The following is a 15,841-nucleotide window of genomic DNA, read 5'->3' on the forward strand; positions in this document are numbered from 1 at the left end:
ATAATTATATATTTTGTTGATAATTTTATAAAATTTTAATTTTAAAAAATAATTTTATAAAATTTTATATAATTAAATATTTTAAAATTAAAATATATAATTTTAAAAAATAATTTTATAAAATTATCAACAAGGGAACCTAGCAGATGTTATAACTGGCTCAGAAAAGAATGCAAAGTACAGACATATATATGTATTACATAATACATATATAATATATACTATATATAATTTATACAAAATATATAAGACATTACATAATTTGTATATTATGTATATAATATATGAGATATATATGATACATGTTACATAATACAGTATATTTATGTTACATAATATATATGTCTGTTCTGTACATTCTCTCTTGAGCCAGTTTAATATCCACCTCACTCCCTCACTGGTTAATGAGTAGAATAAAATCCTTAGTGTATGCTCATATTATATCTGTATGAGTCATGATTTTATCTTGTTTAGTTCACACAGCTACTAAGGGGCTAAGCTGGGATTTAAGACCACGAAGCCTGGCTCCTGAACCCCAACTCTTGAACACCGCACTTTATCAAATGTGCTAATATACATAGACACACTTAGCTCACAGTAGATACTCGGTGCACAGTGGCATCTGGTGTTGCTAAGAAGCAGTGGTTCCATTTGAACAGAAGAAACCACATAAAACACAGTCTCTTACCGTTTTATAAGTGGAGGGGACAGAGGACAGTAACATCCCTGAAGTCTGGGACTCGGAACTGGGTTTGATCTTCCTGGTAATCCATCCCCTGTATTCTTCCCGTACCTGGAGGAAGAGACACATCACAAGAGGATGAATTATTCCTAGATGTGGGCCGACACAGGCATGTTCCCCGGAAGGATGGGGCTGGGAAGGGCAACTGCTATGTACCTGGCGGTTGAGCAGACAGTGAATGATGAAGATGAAGGCCCCCTGCAGGCTGTTGATGATAGTGAACAGGTAGGCCATGATACTAGCCATGGGTCCAATCTGGAAAATGCCCAACACCCAGGAGCACCCCAAGATGAAGAGCTGGGCAAAGGCCTTGAATGTCAGTAACCTAGGGGAGAAGATTTGGAGAGGGTAAAATTCTGGGCAGTGGCTGTTGTCCTCATGGACTGTGCTCCCACCACTCACCTGCCACCTTGGTGGGAATAAATGTGCAGTGGAGTCTCCAAGCCCCGAGGCAGGGACATCGAGTCCCGTTGGCATTTAAAAGGCAGTTGGCCTACAGATAACATGGCACAAGGATGTGTGGGCACATATATTTAATGTAATAGTGTTGATAGTGATGAAAATGCTCGAAGGACCTACAAGTCAAGAACCAGGGACACATGGGGCGCCTGGGTGGCTCAGTCAGTTAAGCGTCTGCCTTCGGCTCAGGTCATGATCCTGGAGTCCCGCATCGGGCTCCCTGCTCGGCGGGGAGTCTGCTTCTCCCTCTGACCCTCCCCCCTCTCATGCTCTCTCTATCTCATTCTCTCTCTCAAATAAATAAATAAAATCTTTAAAAGAAAAGCAAGACAAGTGCTTGATTTTTTTCCCTTCATATACCACTCTTCAAAATAATGAATTCATTCCCCATCGTCCTCTGAAGGTGATGAACTAGGCTTTTTAAAGAAGTCATTATGGGGGCGCCTGGGTGGCTCAGATGGTTAAGCGTCTGCCTTCGGCTCAGGTCACGATCCCAGGGTCCTGTGATCGAGTCCCGCATTGGGCTCCTGACTCAGCGGGGAGCCTGCTTCTCCCTCTCCCTCTGCCTCTCCCACTGCTCATGCTCTCTCTCTCTCTGTATCCCTGTGTCTCAAATGAATAAATAAAATCTTTTAAAAAAAATTAAAAAAAAAAAAAGAACCGGGGACATGTTAAATAAATGGTGATGTCATAGTATGAAATATAAGGACACTTTTTTTAATTGAAGAAAAACTCACATAATATAAAACTCACCATTTTAACCATTTAAAGTGTGCAGTTCAGTGGCATTTGGCACATTCACGATGCTGTACAAACATCATCACCAGCCAGTTCTAAGACATATTTATCACCCAGAAAGAAACCCCACACCTATTAAGCATTCATTCCCTATCCCCCCGGCAACTAAAACAACCCAGGGTCCATCTATTGATGAACAGATAAACAAAATATGGTCCATTCATACCCTGGATTATTATTTAGCCATAAGAAGGAATAAAGCACTGACATCTGCTACAACGTAGATGAACCCTGAAGACATTATGTCAGTGAGAGATGCCAGTCACAGAAGGATACACAGTATATGGTTCAATTCATAGGAAATGTCCAGAATAGGCAAATCCATAGAGACTAAAAGCTGAGCCAATTCATAGACTGAATGGAACTCCAAAGTGGAGATAAATGTGAAAAACTGATTTTCAGTGCTCTTGCTTTCACAAGAAAAATAAAATAAATAAAAGCAAATAATAAAACCATTTTTAAAAGATTTTAATTTTAAGTAATCTCTATACTCAACATGGGGCTCGAATTCACAACCCTGAGATCAAGAGTTGCATGCTTCACCGACTGAGCCAGTCAGGTGTCCCATAAAACCATTTTTTAAAATGAGATGAGAGAGACCATATACTATAGGGGGTGAGGGTACAGGCTCTGGGTACCTGTGGAAACTGTGCCTCAGTTTCCTCAAATTGATATACGGACAATAATACAATTCCTACAGGGTGATATTACTTGTTCTACAGATTAAATGAGATAACAAAACTCTAAGGATGCTTACAACAGTGTCTAGCACAAAAACATTTTTGTTAGTTGTTTTTAGCCATAAGTATTGATATGAAATCAGCTACATATTATGTGGAAAAAAAACCAAAGTTCAGAATATGTATAGTATCCTATCATGTATGTAATAGAAGGTTGATGTGTAGGTATAGAATATTCTGGAAGGAAGCTCAATTCAAGTGATAATTGTTGCTTAAGGTGAGAGAGATCTGGGGACCTGGGAGTCAGGGAAGAGAGAAGGAATTACTTTCCATGTGTTCCCTTTTTCACTGCTTAATTTTTCTTACCATTGCATGTATTAACTTTGTTTTACAATTTTGCATCAACTTTTTAAAAATAATTTTTTAGAAAAAATTATTTAAGATGGAAGAGGGATTGGATACTGACGGGAAAACAAGTAAAGGACATCATAAGGTTCCTGACAATAAAACCTAGACAATGTCTGACTTTGGTAGGTTCTTAAGATGAAGATTAGTTGAGGGGTGCTTGGGTGGCTCAATCAGTTAAGTGGCTGCTTTTGGCTCAGGTTATGATCTCAGGGTGCTGAGATCAAGCCTCCGTCTCTCATCAGGCTCCCTGCTCAGCAGGGAGTCTGCTTCTTCCTCTCCCTTTGCCCCTCCCCCCCACTTGTGCTTTCTCTCTCAAATAAATAAATAAAATCTTTTTTAAAAAAGAGTAGTTGAGTGATGAAGTTAAGAAACACAAATGGCCTATAAAAGTATGAGAATGTCCCACATCTGTAAGATAAAATAATATATACAAAACTAAAATAGTAAGATAGTATCTTTCACCTATTAAATCATCAAAATGACACAAAAATGATAAATCCCAGTGTCAGCAAAGCTGTAGGTAAACAAGCACTCTTGCAAATGGAAACAAATTTTCTGGAAAATAATTTTCAATATATACTAAAAGTGGGACAATCCAACCTGCCATTGACTCAAGCAGTTTCATGCCTACTGTTATGATTCAATAACCACAGATGTGGAAAAAGATCTATCTACAAGGGTATTCAAGACTGCATTGCTTATAATAGCTCTCCCCACCCCAAGAAATCAGAAACAACTTGAATGTCCACGAATAAGGCATGATTTAAGTAAGTTGTGCTGCATTCTTACACTGAAATGTTTTATAAAAAAAAGAAGATATTGTTAAAGAATGTCTAGTTAAATTGAAAAATATTCATGACATTATTAAGAGAAAAATGGTTATAAAAATAAAGTAGATGGCATGAGTCTGTTTTTGTAAATATGCACATATTATTATGCACAGTAGATGAGTTAGAAAATGTATTAATAGTTTCAATATAGGAAACACTCTCCCTAGTAACTGTGTTACTGCTTCATAAGCCAAATAAAGTGGGCAATGTTAATATCCCCAGTATACAGATGAGGAAACAGTTTCAGAGAGGTTATGTAACTTGCTTATGGTCACACAGCTTATAAGTGGCAGACCTGGCATTTGAGACCCCAGATCTAGACACTGTGCTGTTCTGTCCTGGGCACAGGACCAGGCATACAAAAGGTACTCAGTGAATGTTTGTGGGAAGAATTAAGGAGACTTGAAAAGAAGAGAAAAGGAAGGAGGGTCCGCACCTGGTGTCTTTGAGCGTTGAGACTTCAGCATTGACGCTGGAAAGCTTCTGCCTCAGGACACACAATGTCCAAGTCAGGAGGATGGAATTGATCTACAAAGTCAAGCAGAAAAGACTGAGAGATTGGATATACAAATGGACAATGGCTAGACCCCCTGTAAAAACCCATAGTCTGCAGTAACCACTCCAGGAAGCAGTCAACCCTAAACAACCACCTCCTGATTGGTAACTGACAGCTTCCCTAATTTCTGCCCTCACTTCCAACTTAGGACCAAAGGGAAAAAGCCAATATGCTCTCCTAAGCATTCACATAGGATACCCTGCTTTGAGTTAGCTTGCCTCTAGGGTACTGATGCCTACAGCCTCTGATCGGGGCACACCTGAAGCCTTCCCTTTTTTACCCCTTTTTTATCCTACTCCTCTGCCTGCTTTTGAGTCTCTGCAAAGTGCAAGTGATGGTGGCTGACTCCCTTACTATAGCAATAAATATGCTTTGCTGGTTCTCATCTGGGTGATCACCACTTATTTTCACTGGATGCATGTGGAAAGTTAGAATTAAGATTGGTGCCCTGTTTGGGTTGAATTGTTGAAGACCTAACCCCCAGGACCTAGGAATGTGATCTTATTTGGAGTTAGGGTCTTTACCAGAGGTGATCAAATTAAAATGAGGTCATAGGTTGGGCCCTAATCCCACATGACCTTATAAAACAGGGAAATTTGGACACAGAGACAGTCATGCACAGAGAGAAGCCAAACATCTACAAGCCAAGAAACTCCTGAGGTTACCAGTCTTCTTGGATAGAAAACTGGAATGGATCATTCCCTTGAGCCTTCAGAGGGGACATGGCCCTACTGACCCCTCGATTTTATACTTCTAGCCTCCAGAGCTGTGAGACAATAAAATTCTGTTGTTCTAAGCCACCCTGTTTGTGATACTTTGTTTGGCAGCCCTAGGAAACTAATACATGCCCCCCCCTCCCAAATCTTACAGAAGTCAGAGCAAAACCCCTCTGGAGGAATACATTCTCAAGAATTCCCAAGATTTAAATCAGTCAGATAGGAGCTCACAATTAACAGTTACAAGTGACACAAGGAAAAAAGCCACCATGAGTGACAGTCAAAAGAAACATCATTTGCAGGACTGTTGAATCTGGGTTGGAGGTAAGGAGGCAAGGAGATGGCGCACAACACCCCCACGTTCCCAGAGAGTAGAACAGTGGGTGCTGGGGCTGGGGGAAGATGTTACTCCAAGATCACAAAGTTTCAGTTACGCAAGGTGAATAATTTCTAGAGATCTCACGTACAGCGTGGTGACTATAGTTAACAATACTGTATTGTATAATTGAAATTTGCTAAAAGGGTAGATCTTAAGTGATCTCACCACGAAAAAAAAAAAAGGAAAAGAAAAGAAAGAAAAACAGTAACTATGCGAGGTGATGGATATGTTCATTGGGTTGATTGTGGTGATTATTTCATGATGTATACATAAGTCAAAACATCAAGTTGTACACCTTAAATATATACATTTTTTATTTGTCAGTTATACCCCGATAAAGCTAAAAACAAAAACAAAAACAACTCTAGGCTTCCCTCTGCTTCCATCCCACTGTTTTCTTCTTCTCCCTGACCACTAAATACTCTTAATTTCTTTCTCCCTTTTTTCCCCCATTCAATGGCTATCCTAATAGACCCATTCCTACTGAAACACAAAAGACAGATAAGACTGTGGTCCCTTCCAGAGGATTTGCATGTTGGCAGAGAAAAAAAAAAAAATCACAAGTCAAAGAAATTACACTCTAACTTGGAAATCTCAAGAACCAGGGATCAGGGGCGCCTGGGTGGCTCAGTCGTTAGGAGTCTGCTTTCCGCTCAGGTCATGGTCCCAGGGTCCTGAGATCGAGCCCCACATCGGGCTCCCCACTCAGCAGGAAGCCTGCTTCTCCCTCTCCCACTCCCCTTGCTTGTGTTCCCTCTCTCACTGTGTCTCTCTGTCAAATAAATAAATAAAATTAAAAAAAAAAAAGAACCAGGGATCAGAAGGCAGAATGTTTGAGAGGAATAAGTGATCTTGGCTTGCGCAACTTCCACTGGTACTTCCTGATCCCCGGGGTCTCCTTGTTCCTGCTCCAGGACACACTGTGCCAAGCAATTTGCTTACCATGATGATGGTGCAGACTGGCCCCAGGAAACTCCAGATGAACCCTGTCTCTGTATTCAGCCAGCAGCTATGGAGAGAAATAGGAGTCAGAGCTTGTCTCAGTCTTAACCCTACAGTTACTCACACTCCAAAAAATGCACTAGTGGAGGAGAGTATAGGGAGCTGACCCTGAGACGAAAATTCTCATGATGGGGCAGGTTACAGCTCAGTTTTCTCTGGGCCACAGCAAGTCTTCTTTCAGACCTTCCTCCTGGGTAAATGTTCCTGAAGCATTCACTTGATACCCTGCATAGAGCTCATCCTCAATTCATAATCTTTGTAACCCCTTCCTCTCTATTCAGACCTCTTCACTGGCATACCTGCTCCTTCAAATCTCAGCTCAAATGTCACCTTCTCTGAAAAGCCACTTCTGACCACCCCTACCCCTAGTCCATCTCTAGCAGAGCTTGTTGCTTTTCTTTTTTATAGCATCTATTGGTATCATAAATTATGGTGGTGTTTGTTTCCTTGCAAACTGTCCTTCACTCCCTACAAGAGTATGAGCTATATGAGAATTTAGACCTTGAACTTTTGTTCATCTCTGAATACCCAGCACTCAGTGCAAAGTCTGGCATGGATGAGGCATTCCATAATTATTTCTTAAAAGAAATGAAGGGAGGGAGGGAGGGAGGGAGGGAGGAAAGAATGGAGGGAGAGAAGGAAGAGAGAATTCATTGCCTCTTTCCATCATGTCTCTAGGAATTTGTTGTTTTCACCATCTGACAACCATTCCACCACGTTCAGTAATAGCACCCCAATATTCCTTTAGCAAAAGTGTGCCTCCCCCCACAAGAGAAGGAAAATAATCAAGTTTGGCTAACCAGGCATTCTCTCCCCGGAACAGGAGTGTCCAAGTAGTAGTAATGAAAAGATGTAAAATGCACAGAAGATGCTGTCCCTGTTCTTTCAGGAACAACCACTTCAGTAAATACTGGCCAATTCCCTTATCAGCTTCTGCATCTCTGACTGGAGGCATCAGACTGAAAGCTCTGAGGATTAGTTCACCAGGAGCAGCCCTAAACCAAAGGCTGCTGGGAGGGAGATGGTGGACAAATATGCCCCCTTGGGTGGGATATCAGAGGTACATGCCCTACACAGTTTCCCAGAGGTACCCACTGGGATGGAGCCTGTTACCTGCAGCCATACCTGCACACCTGCACCCCATATTCGCTCCTTCTCTTCCCCACGCCTAGTGCTTCTTCCGAAGGTCATCTCAAATCCTTGTCATACTATTCCTCTCTTTCAAACTTTCTGTGGTTCTCACCACCTGGAAGGTACTCTCTAAATTCCATGGCCCTCCCCCAGTTTCCCCTTCTTTCAGCCCAATCCATCTGTTCTCCAAACAGACCTTTAGCCCTCCTTTGGGAAGGTATTGCCCTCACCTTTGTTGCCACCCCCTTTTCTATTTGCCTATGTACATTTCAGTAGAGCTTTCAAGACTCATTCAAATTCTGCCTCCTCCAGGAAGCCTTCCATGAACTTTCCCACTCCCATATGCTATCATTCTTCTCTGGTCTTTGTCAGTGCTTATATTACCCACACCAACATTGGACACTTCATCATGGTGACCTTGCATTGTCACCACCATCTCCTGACAAGACAGATCTGAATTCAGTTTGGACACTTCCTAGCTATGTGGCCCAGGACAAGTTCTGCAACTGTGCTGAGCCTCAGTTTCCTCTGAAGCTACCATTCATTAAGCGGTTACTTTATGTACCATCATGTGCAGCAGCACAGGTTGTACACTGCACAAATCCAGGGGACACTATTCACACTGTACACAATGGAGACTCTTAGTCCTTGCACAGAGGATTTCTGTTGAGAAGTACCAGAGATAACACATGTTTGCAAAGCTCGCAGGATTTAGGTTTGATGAGTGCTCACTTCCTACAGATTCCTTTCCCTCACCTAGTATCTCATGACCTCACCTGAAACACAAACCATCAGTAGTAGGCAGGGAGGAAACCTGGATATTTAGTTCCCTAACCACAGCTCAGCAGTGCCTACGACACAGGGTGATGAACACAGGCCCTGGGATTGGAAAGACCCAGATTCATGTCCTCACACAGCCCCTTTCTCACTGTAATGGCAAGAAAGCCTGGCTTTCCTCATCTGTAAATTAGAACAGCACCACTATCACAAGGATCATAGAATTACATGACATGATGCAGTGAGTTACAGTCTCTGCCCTAGCCACATACTGCTTATCCTGTCATTTACCTGATTTTCAAAGTTGACTCACTTTTTTTTACTTATACAATGGAATCATGTCTATGATACCATGAGTTTGGTTGATATGCTGGCAATTTTTTCCTAATGTCCTATAAGATAAATACAAAAATATTTTTAAATTATTCTCACCAACACACTACCCAAAATCCTCTCACACGAACCATGTGATAAATAAAACTTGCTTTAAAACAGACAGTGGTGATGATGATGATGATGGCACGTATAATGCTTTACTCTGTGCCAGAGACTGTTCTAAATGTTTTGCAGATAATAACTCCTTTAACCCTCACAACACTATGATGTAGGCATTGCTGTCAGCCCCTATTGTATGGATGAGGAAATGGAAGCATAAGTAACTTGCCCAAGGTAGCACAGCTAGAAGGTGGTAGAGCAAGGATTCAAACCCAAGCAGGCTGGCTCCAGAATCCATGATTTAAAAATTTACAACCAAGTCCATTGTTTACACCACCACCATTCATCTATACTGTAGTGGACACAGTGGCTCCTGGATTTGTGCAGTGCACATCCTGTGCTACTGTACATGGCAACCCTGAGACCGACAAAACATAAAGAGCTCAATAAATGGTAGACACAATTACTGCTACTGTTACTGCTCTTCTTGTTGTTCATGTAAATATCATCATAAACCCTGGCAGCAGGCTCTTCAGGGAGAGAGAAGGGTATCACTTACCGATTATGCATCCCATAACCTTGTGGCTGCACACTGGCAGAGACAGCCACCACCAGCACTGGGAGCCCGTAGCCAAAGGCACAGAGGTACCATATCTTGATGTTGTGAGAGCTGAAGTAATTCACCACTTTCAGGTTCCTGACCATAAGGAAGAGCATCACAGCCTCTACCAGCATCCAGAAGAAGCAGGCGAGAAAAAGGTAGTGCAGGAAGCCTGCAATGATGGCGCAGCCCAACTGGAGAGGAGAAACATGCACACTCAGGATCCTCCTACCCCCCACCCCAACCCAAGAAGCAGGTTCAGACAACAGTGGGGGTAACTTTGATTTGGAGTTCCTCAACCACAGCCCATTCATTCATTCCACAAACCTTTATAGAGATATTCTTCCCTGCAGGTTGCTATCATCCCTTTGGTAGGGGGACCCATTGTCCTGGTTTGCCTGGGACTGGTTTTTCCTAGGACATGTGACTTTCAGTGTTAAAACTGGGAGAGTTTTGAAAAGAATGGATAGTTGATCACCCTACCTCAGAGGATGTTTGAAGATATTGAGTGTGGGGGTCATCAAACTGTAGTCATTGGGCTGGCTTTCTGTTTTGTAAATAATGTTTCATTGGCACATGGCCACATCCATTTCTATATTTTCTATGGCTGTTTTCATGCTAAAACAGCAAAGTTGAGTGTTTGTGACAGAGCCCTAGGATCTGCAAAGCCGAAAATATTTATATCTGCCTCTACAGAAAAAGTTTGCTCACTCCCGGTCAAATGGTGGGAGTGACATGTGCTACCAGCACTGAGTTCTGGAAAGCTAAACATTCCACAGTGGTGGCGGGGGCGGGGGGGGTGTTCTGCACAAAGAATGATCACCCCAGACAAAATGTCACTAGTGCTTCTAGTGGAAAAATCCTGGGAGCCTACTATGTTTCTGGTATAGTTATGGGGGTAAATTGGCCAAAGTTCTTGCTCTCATGGGGCTCATCGTCTAGTGTGGGGGGGCAGATACACAACAAGTAAAACAACAAATAATCAATATGGTTTCAAATAAATGCTGGGAAAGAAAGCAACAAAGACTGATAAGGAATAGAGTTTCACAGCTGTAACATTATTGACATTTGTAACACTATTTTTTTTTAAAGATTTTATTTATTTATTTGAGAGAGAGAGAGAATGAGAGACAGAAAGCATGAGAGGGAGGAGGGTCAGAGGAGAAGCAGACTCCCCGCCAAGCAGGGAGCAGGATGCGGGACTCGATCCAGGGACTCCAGGATCATGACCTGAGCTGAAGGCAGTCGCTTAACCAACTGAGCCACCCAGGCGCCCCATTTGTAACACTATTGCCAGATTATTTTCTGTCACTGGATCTGTCCTGTGTATTGTACAGTGTTTGGCAGTGTCCTTAGTCTCCACCAGATGCCAGCAGCACCCCCACCAATACTGTCTCTAGATATTACCGAGTGTCCTCTAGGCAGCAGAATCCTCCAAAATAAGAACCAATGGTTTAAACAGTAATCGGAGGGACTACCACAATATATAACACGATCAGGGAAATGATTTTAAGCTGAGACCTACCACAAGAAGGAGTCAACCAGGTGAAGTACTGGGAACAAGTATTATCAAAAGAGGGCATAGCACATGCAAAGGCCCTGAAGTGGGAACTAGCATAGACGTTGTTGGGTAGGATGAGCAGAGGCAGATGTGGAGATGGTGGGGCTGAGTAAGGACACAGTCTAAGGGATGTGAGACCTGGTTGTCAGTCTTGTCTACACCGATGATGAAGAGAGTCTTGGCCAAGAAGAGGCAGATGCAGAGGTGCAGGTGGAGGTATGTGTTTTGGTTGCGAATGGCACGACACAGCAGGAAGGTGGCGATGGCCAAGATGAGACATATCAGGGAGATGATCATGCCCACATGGCTAATGATGTACAGGGAGAACTCCATCTGTCAGGAAGGAGATACACCACTCAGAGAGGGACTGACATCCCTCCAGGCAGAAAAAAGAATTATCCAGACTCCTGACTGGGGCAGAAAGGACTCAGAGACCTTTTCTCCCTTTGACACTCAGAGTGAACTAGATATTGTCCAGCATCATCCTTTGGAATCCATCAGCACCCATTCCCACTCCTGTTCTGTGCCCCACTTCATGTTGTACTAGAGCAGGATGTCTATAAACTACATTTCCCAGAATCTCCTGGGGCTAGGGTCCTGGATGTCATTTAAGTTCTCCAATGAGATGTAAGCACAGAAGTTTTCGAAGGCAGAATGGAGGCAGATACCGGTTTTCTTCCTGCAGACAGGAGCAAGCTATGGCTGGGCTCCACATTCCAGCTGTCCCTTCTTTGATTGCATGGATGTGGGGTGATCTGACAGCAACAATTTCTGACCTCTGGATTACAGCTGCAGAGGGGTGATCTCGAAACCAAACCCCAAGTGGCAGCCCCTGACTTCAACTCCTCCATCCCTCCCCATGATTTTGTGAGCATCCCATTCCCTGCTTGAAATATCTAGAGTGATTACCATTTCCTGCCCTGAACCAGGACTGTTATACAGGCGTTCAGAGATGCCCCAACTTCTGGGAGTGGAAATGGCAAGCCGAGTCCTTCCCTTATTCACAATTATTTTTATTCACAATTAATTTTAAATTTTTGAGTTCCTTCTGTGTATTGAAGATGTGACAAGGTACCATCTCACGAGCTACTCCCTATGATTTTATGATGTGGTGGCTAAGAGAATGGACTAGAGATCTGCCAGTTCCTATTGTATAAGCTTGGGCAAGACACTTAACTGCTCTGAGCCTCTGTTTCCTCATCTGTTAAAAGAGGATCCTAACAGTAACTACCCTGTATGGTTGTTGCAGGAGGATTCAATGAAAATACTTAAAGTGCTCACAACTGTGCAGGAAACATACATGCTCTGTACGTCTTTACCCACTCACCAAGGCTCACTTCACATCCATCCCCTCCCTGATTGATTGCTAGCTCTCACCAACACACTTCTGAATTCCCATAGCACAACTTCTTGCACCATGTACATGGTTTTGTGGACAGAGTCCTCTGGAGCTAGACTGTCCTGGGTTTGAGTCTCATCTCGAGTTTCCTAAGTAGGTGGGCTACGGAGCCTCAGCCCCCATCCTGTAAAAGGGCCTGAAAACACATAACTTAAAATAAAGGGTCCAACACAGTAGGTGCTCTGTAAATGGGATCTGTGATTATAATTGTCCCAGCATCTGCTTAGGGTCACTTCTCATTTTATACGTGAATGTCATGGCTTCCCAGCCAGACCCTGAATTCTCCAAGGGCAGAGGTATCGCACACCCCATCTGTCCCCACCCCAACTCCCTCCCACAATACCCAAGGCCATGAGAGACACACAATGGATGTTTACTCAATATTTTCCCCTTGGATTTGGGGAGCCAGAACACAGAGAATCAGTACTGACCGTGAGCTCCCCAGAAGCCATGATGATGGCCAGGTTCACCATTTGATTACAGCTGCAGACAGTATGCGTCTCAGAAGCTTCAAGGACCACACAGCCAGAGGGCGTCCACCTACCACCCTCCACATCGGTGTCCCAGGAAACGCAGATAGGCCTCTCAAATTCCTGCTTTGGCTGAAAATGGAAAGGCTCTTGTCACCTGAGACTCTCCTTCAAATGGATTCAGTACGACCAACTTCAAGAGTCATTTGGGGCAGGAAGATGCAGGTATGTTTGGGAGGGAAATGTGGTATTTCAGTGTGCAAGGATGGAGAGAAAGATCTCAGATACCAGATCTGCCGCTAACACTGAATTGGTCATAGCCAATGTAGATAATGTCCCTGTAAATGTTCCTGCATCAACATCACTTAATCTGAGCCCAATCTTGCCCAGTGATGGATGGAAGAATACACATAGAAAGAGGAGAGCCCTCCTCTCTAAAGGTGGATTTTGAGGATCAGCTTGAGTTGCAAGAAACTGTGAGAGCTTGCTGCCTTCATGGGTCCCTATCAAAAATGAGAGTCAAGCCCACTGGGGGATAGGGCATTCTCAGTAGGTAGATGGGGGCTCAGCAGGGACCTCTTCACAAACCTCAATGTGCTCCAGCATGTAAATGATTGGGTCAGAGAAGCCATCTTTCTTCTCTCCAGTCATGATGCCCTGTACCACGCGAGAATTCATCTTCACCTTCAACTTCCTCTGGGAGTTGGCCAAAGGGGTCTCAGGGTCTTGGAAGAAGCTCTCATCTAAAAGAGACTCCATCCCCGAAAAGGAGACAAAAGCCACCCCAGTGGTCCCTGTGATTTCCCCCATAGGCAAAAAAAAAAAAAAAAGAAGGAATCATTTGCTCAGTAGTGATTACAAATGACCCAACATGTACACACACATACACACTTTAATATCCCATGCATCTCTGTACCTCCACTGGCCCACTCTGAGGATTGCAACACCAGTGCAACCAGTGGACATCTAGATTGGTGACCCTCACTAGAACCATTAAAAAAAACCCTGAGTTGCTTCCACCTGGAGAGATGTTGGCTATATTTAAAAAATAAATTTTAATTTGTATTTGTAAGAGACAATCAAACTGAGCAGTGGGAAATAAGTTTGCCTCCCACATTTATGGTTATTCTTGCTCCATCTCCTTGGTAGGCTTCCCCTTTCAACGTTGGTGGTCTTCAGGGATGTCCCAGGCCTGCTCCCTGAGCTCTCCAGACCGAAGATAGATTGAGGAGGGGCCAAACAATGGCCCACAGGCCAATCTGGTCATTGCCTCTTTTGTATAAGTAAAAGTGTTACTGCAACACAGCCACACACATTCATGTATGAACACCTTTGCATCGTTAGGGACTGTATTGCCCTCAATGCCTAAAACATTTACAAACCCGCCCTCTACAAGACAAGTTTGTCCATCCCTGATACAGACCAGCACTGTCCACTTAGCAATACAACATGAACCACCTAGGTAATTTTAAATTTTCTAGTAGCCACATTTTTAGAAAAGTCAAAAGCAGGTAAAAATTAATTTCAATGATATATTAACTCAATACATGCAAAATATTACCATTTCAACATATAATCAATATAAAAATATGAATGAGATTTTTCCATCCTTCTTTTTTTTATACTAAGCCTTTGGAATCCAGTGTATATTTTTACACTCACCACCTGGCCACATTTCAAGTGCTCAATAACAAAAGGTTATTGAGTGGCTACTTTACCGGACACTAAAGGTCTTGATGCTCCATTATTGTGAGAGTATTTATTTATTTAATATCTGACTTCCCCAGTGGATGGAAAACTCCCTGAGGGCATGGACCTCACTTCACTGATCCCCTCACAAGTCTTGGCACCTATGAGTTGACTGATAAATGTGTGCTGATTGAATACACCATAACCACCCTCCTTGATTCTCAGGAGCAAGTCTGTACCTGTGGATTCAGATTCTTCGATGGTGGAGCACCCAATCTCCATCTTGTCCCCTTTGGCTCTCAGGTGAAAGGTCACATTCTCTTCAGTGCATTCTTCCTTGATAATTTTGCTTTCAATTTCTAAAAGGAGACAGGGGGATGCCTGGGTGGCTCAGTCGGCAAAGTGTCTGCCTTCAGCTCAGGTCATGATCCCAGGGTCTTGGGATCCAGTCCCACATGGGGCTCCTTGAACAGCGGGGAGCCTGCTTCTCCCTCTGCCTGCCGCTCTCCCTGCTTGTGCTCTCTCTCTGACAAAGAAATAAATAAAAATCTTTAAAAGGAGATAGGGAGACTTTGCCTGAGGTCACTCAGAAAGTGAGTCCTCAATTCGGTTTCTGTCCAAAAAAGTTATACACACCTAGTTGCAAGCAAAGAATAAAAAGGCCAGTTCATCATGGGGAAGATCTTGAGCCCCTGATGAGTGACAGGAGGATGGTAGCACCAGACGACTAAGAAACCCAGCCGGAGCTGTTGGAGTGAGCTCTCGCCCCATAGGGGGTGCATCAGGGAAAGACGGGGTTGAAGTCAACAGTGGTGGAAAGCAACAGGCATGACCCCCTGGCTTCTCTACATTTAGACAAGTTTCCTGAAGCCAAAGGAAATAGGAAGGGGCTGGGGTGAACCCAGCAGAGTGGACCAGGGCTCAGGTGTTGCAGTCAGCTCTGCCACTCACCAGCTGTGCCAACTTGAACAGACTTAAACCCTCTGAGCCGCAAGTCCCTCACCTGTGGCATGGCAGTAATTACAGGGGTCTTCATGAAAACAAAATAGGTAATGGAACCAGAGGTATCCTTTTAAAATATAAGCCAGATAATGTCACACCTGTTCTCAAACTCTCCAATTCTGTACCCCACCCCCAGTCTTACTTCAGATAAAATCCTGAGTCCCTACATTTGTCTACAAAATCCACCTCTCCCCTCCTTTTCTGAC

The 15,841-nt window shown here is 43.4% G+C and overlaps 1 protein-coding gene across 1 annotated transcript in view; it reads right to left on the bottom strand.

The window, feature by feature from the left end:
* The window catches only part of ADGRE1 (adhesion G protein-coupled receptor E1), a 59,361-nt gene that overhangs the window by 1,886 nt on the left and 41,634 nt on the right, over positions 1-15,841 (bottom strand). The window contains exons 12-20 of the mRNA XM_044918317.1: positions 14,873-14,992; positions 13,533-13,738; positions 12,906-13,076; positions 11,214-11,408; positions 9,473-9,708; positions 6,511-6,577; positions 4,354-4,445; positions 899-1,067; positions 689-793 (exon numbers count right to left, since the gene is read on the bottom strand). Coding sequence (XP_044774252.1) covers positions 689-793; positions 899-1,067; positions 4,354-4,445; positions 6,511-6,577; positions 9,473-9,708; positions 11,214-11,408; positions 12,906-13,076; positions 13,533-13,738; positions 14,873-14,992 — 1,361 coding nt within the window. The remainder of the gene's footprint in view (positions 1-688; positions 794-898; positions 1,068-4,353; positions 4,446-6,510; positions 6,578-9,472; positions 9,709-11,213; positions 11,409-12,905; positions 13,077-13,532; positions 13,739-14,872; positions 14,993-15,841) is intronic.

This window comes from Neomonachus schauinslandi, chromosome 1 (genome assembly GCF_002201575.2).
Source record: "Neomonachus schauinslandi chromosome 1, ASM220157v2, whole genome shotgun sequence".
Classification (NCBI taxonomy): domain Eukaryota; kingdom Metazoa; phylum Chordata; class Mammalia; order Carnivora; family Phocidae; genus Neomonachus; species Neomonachus schauinslandi.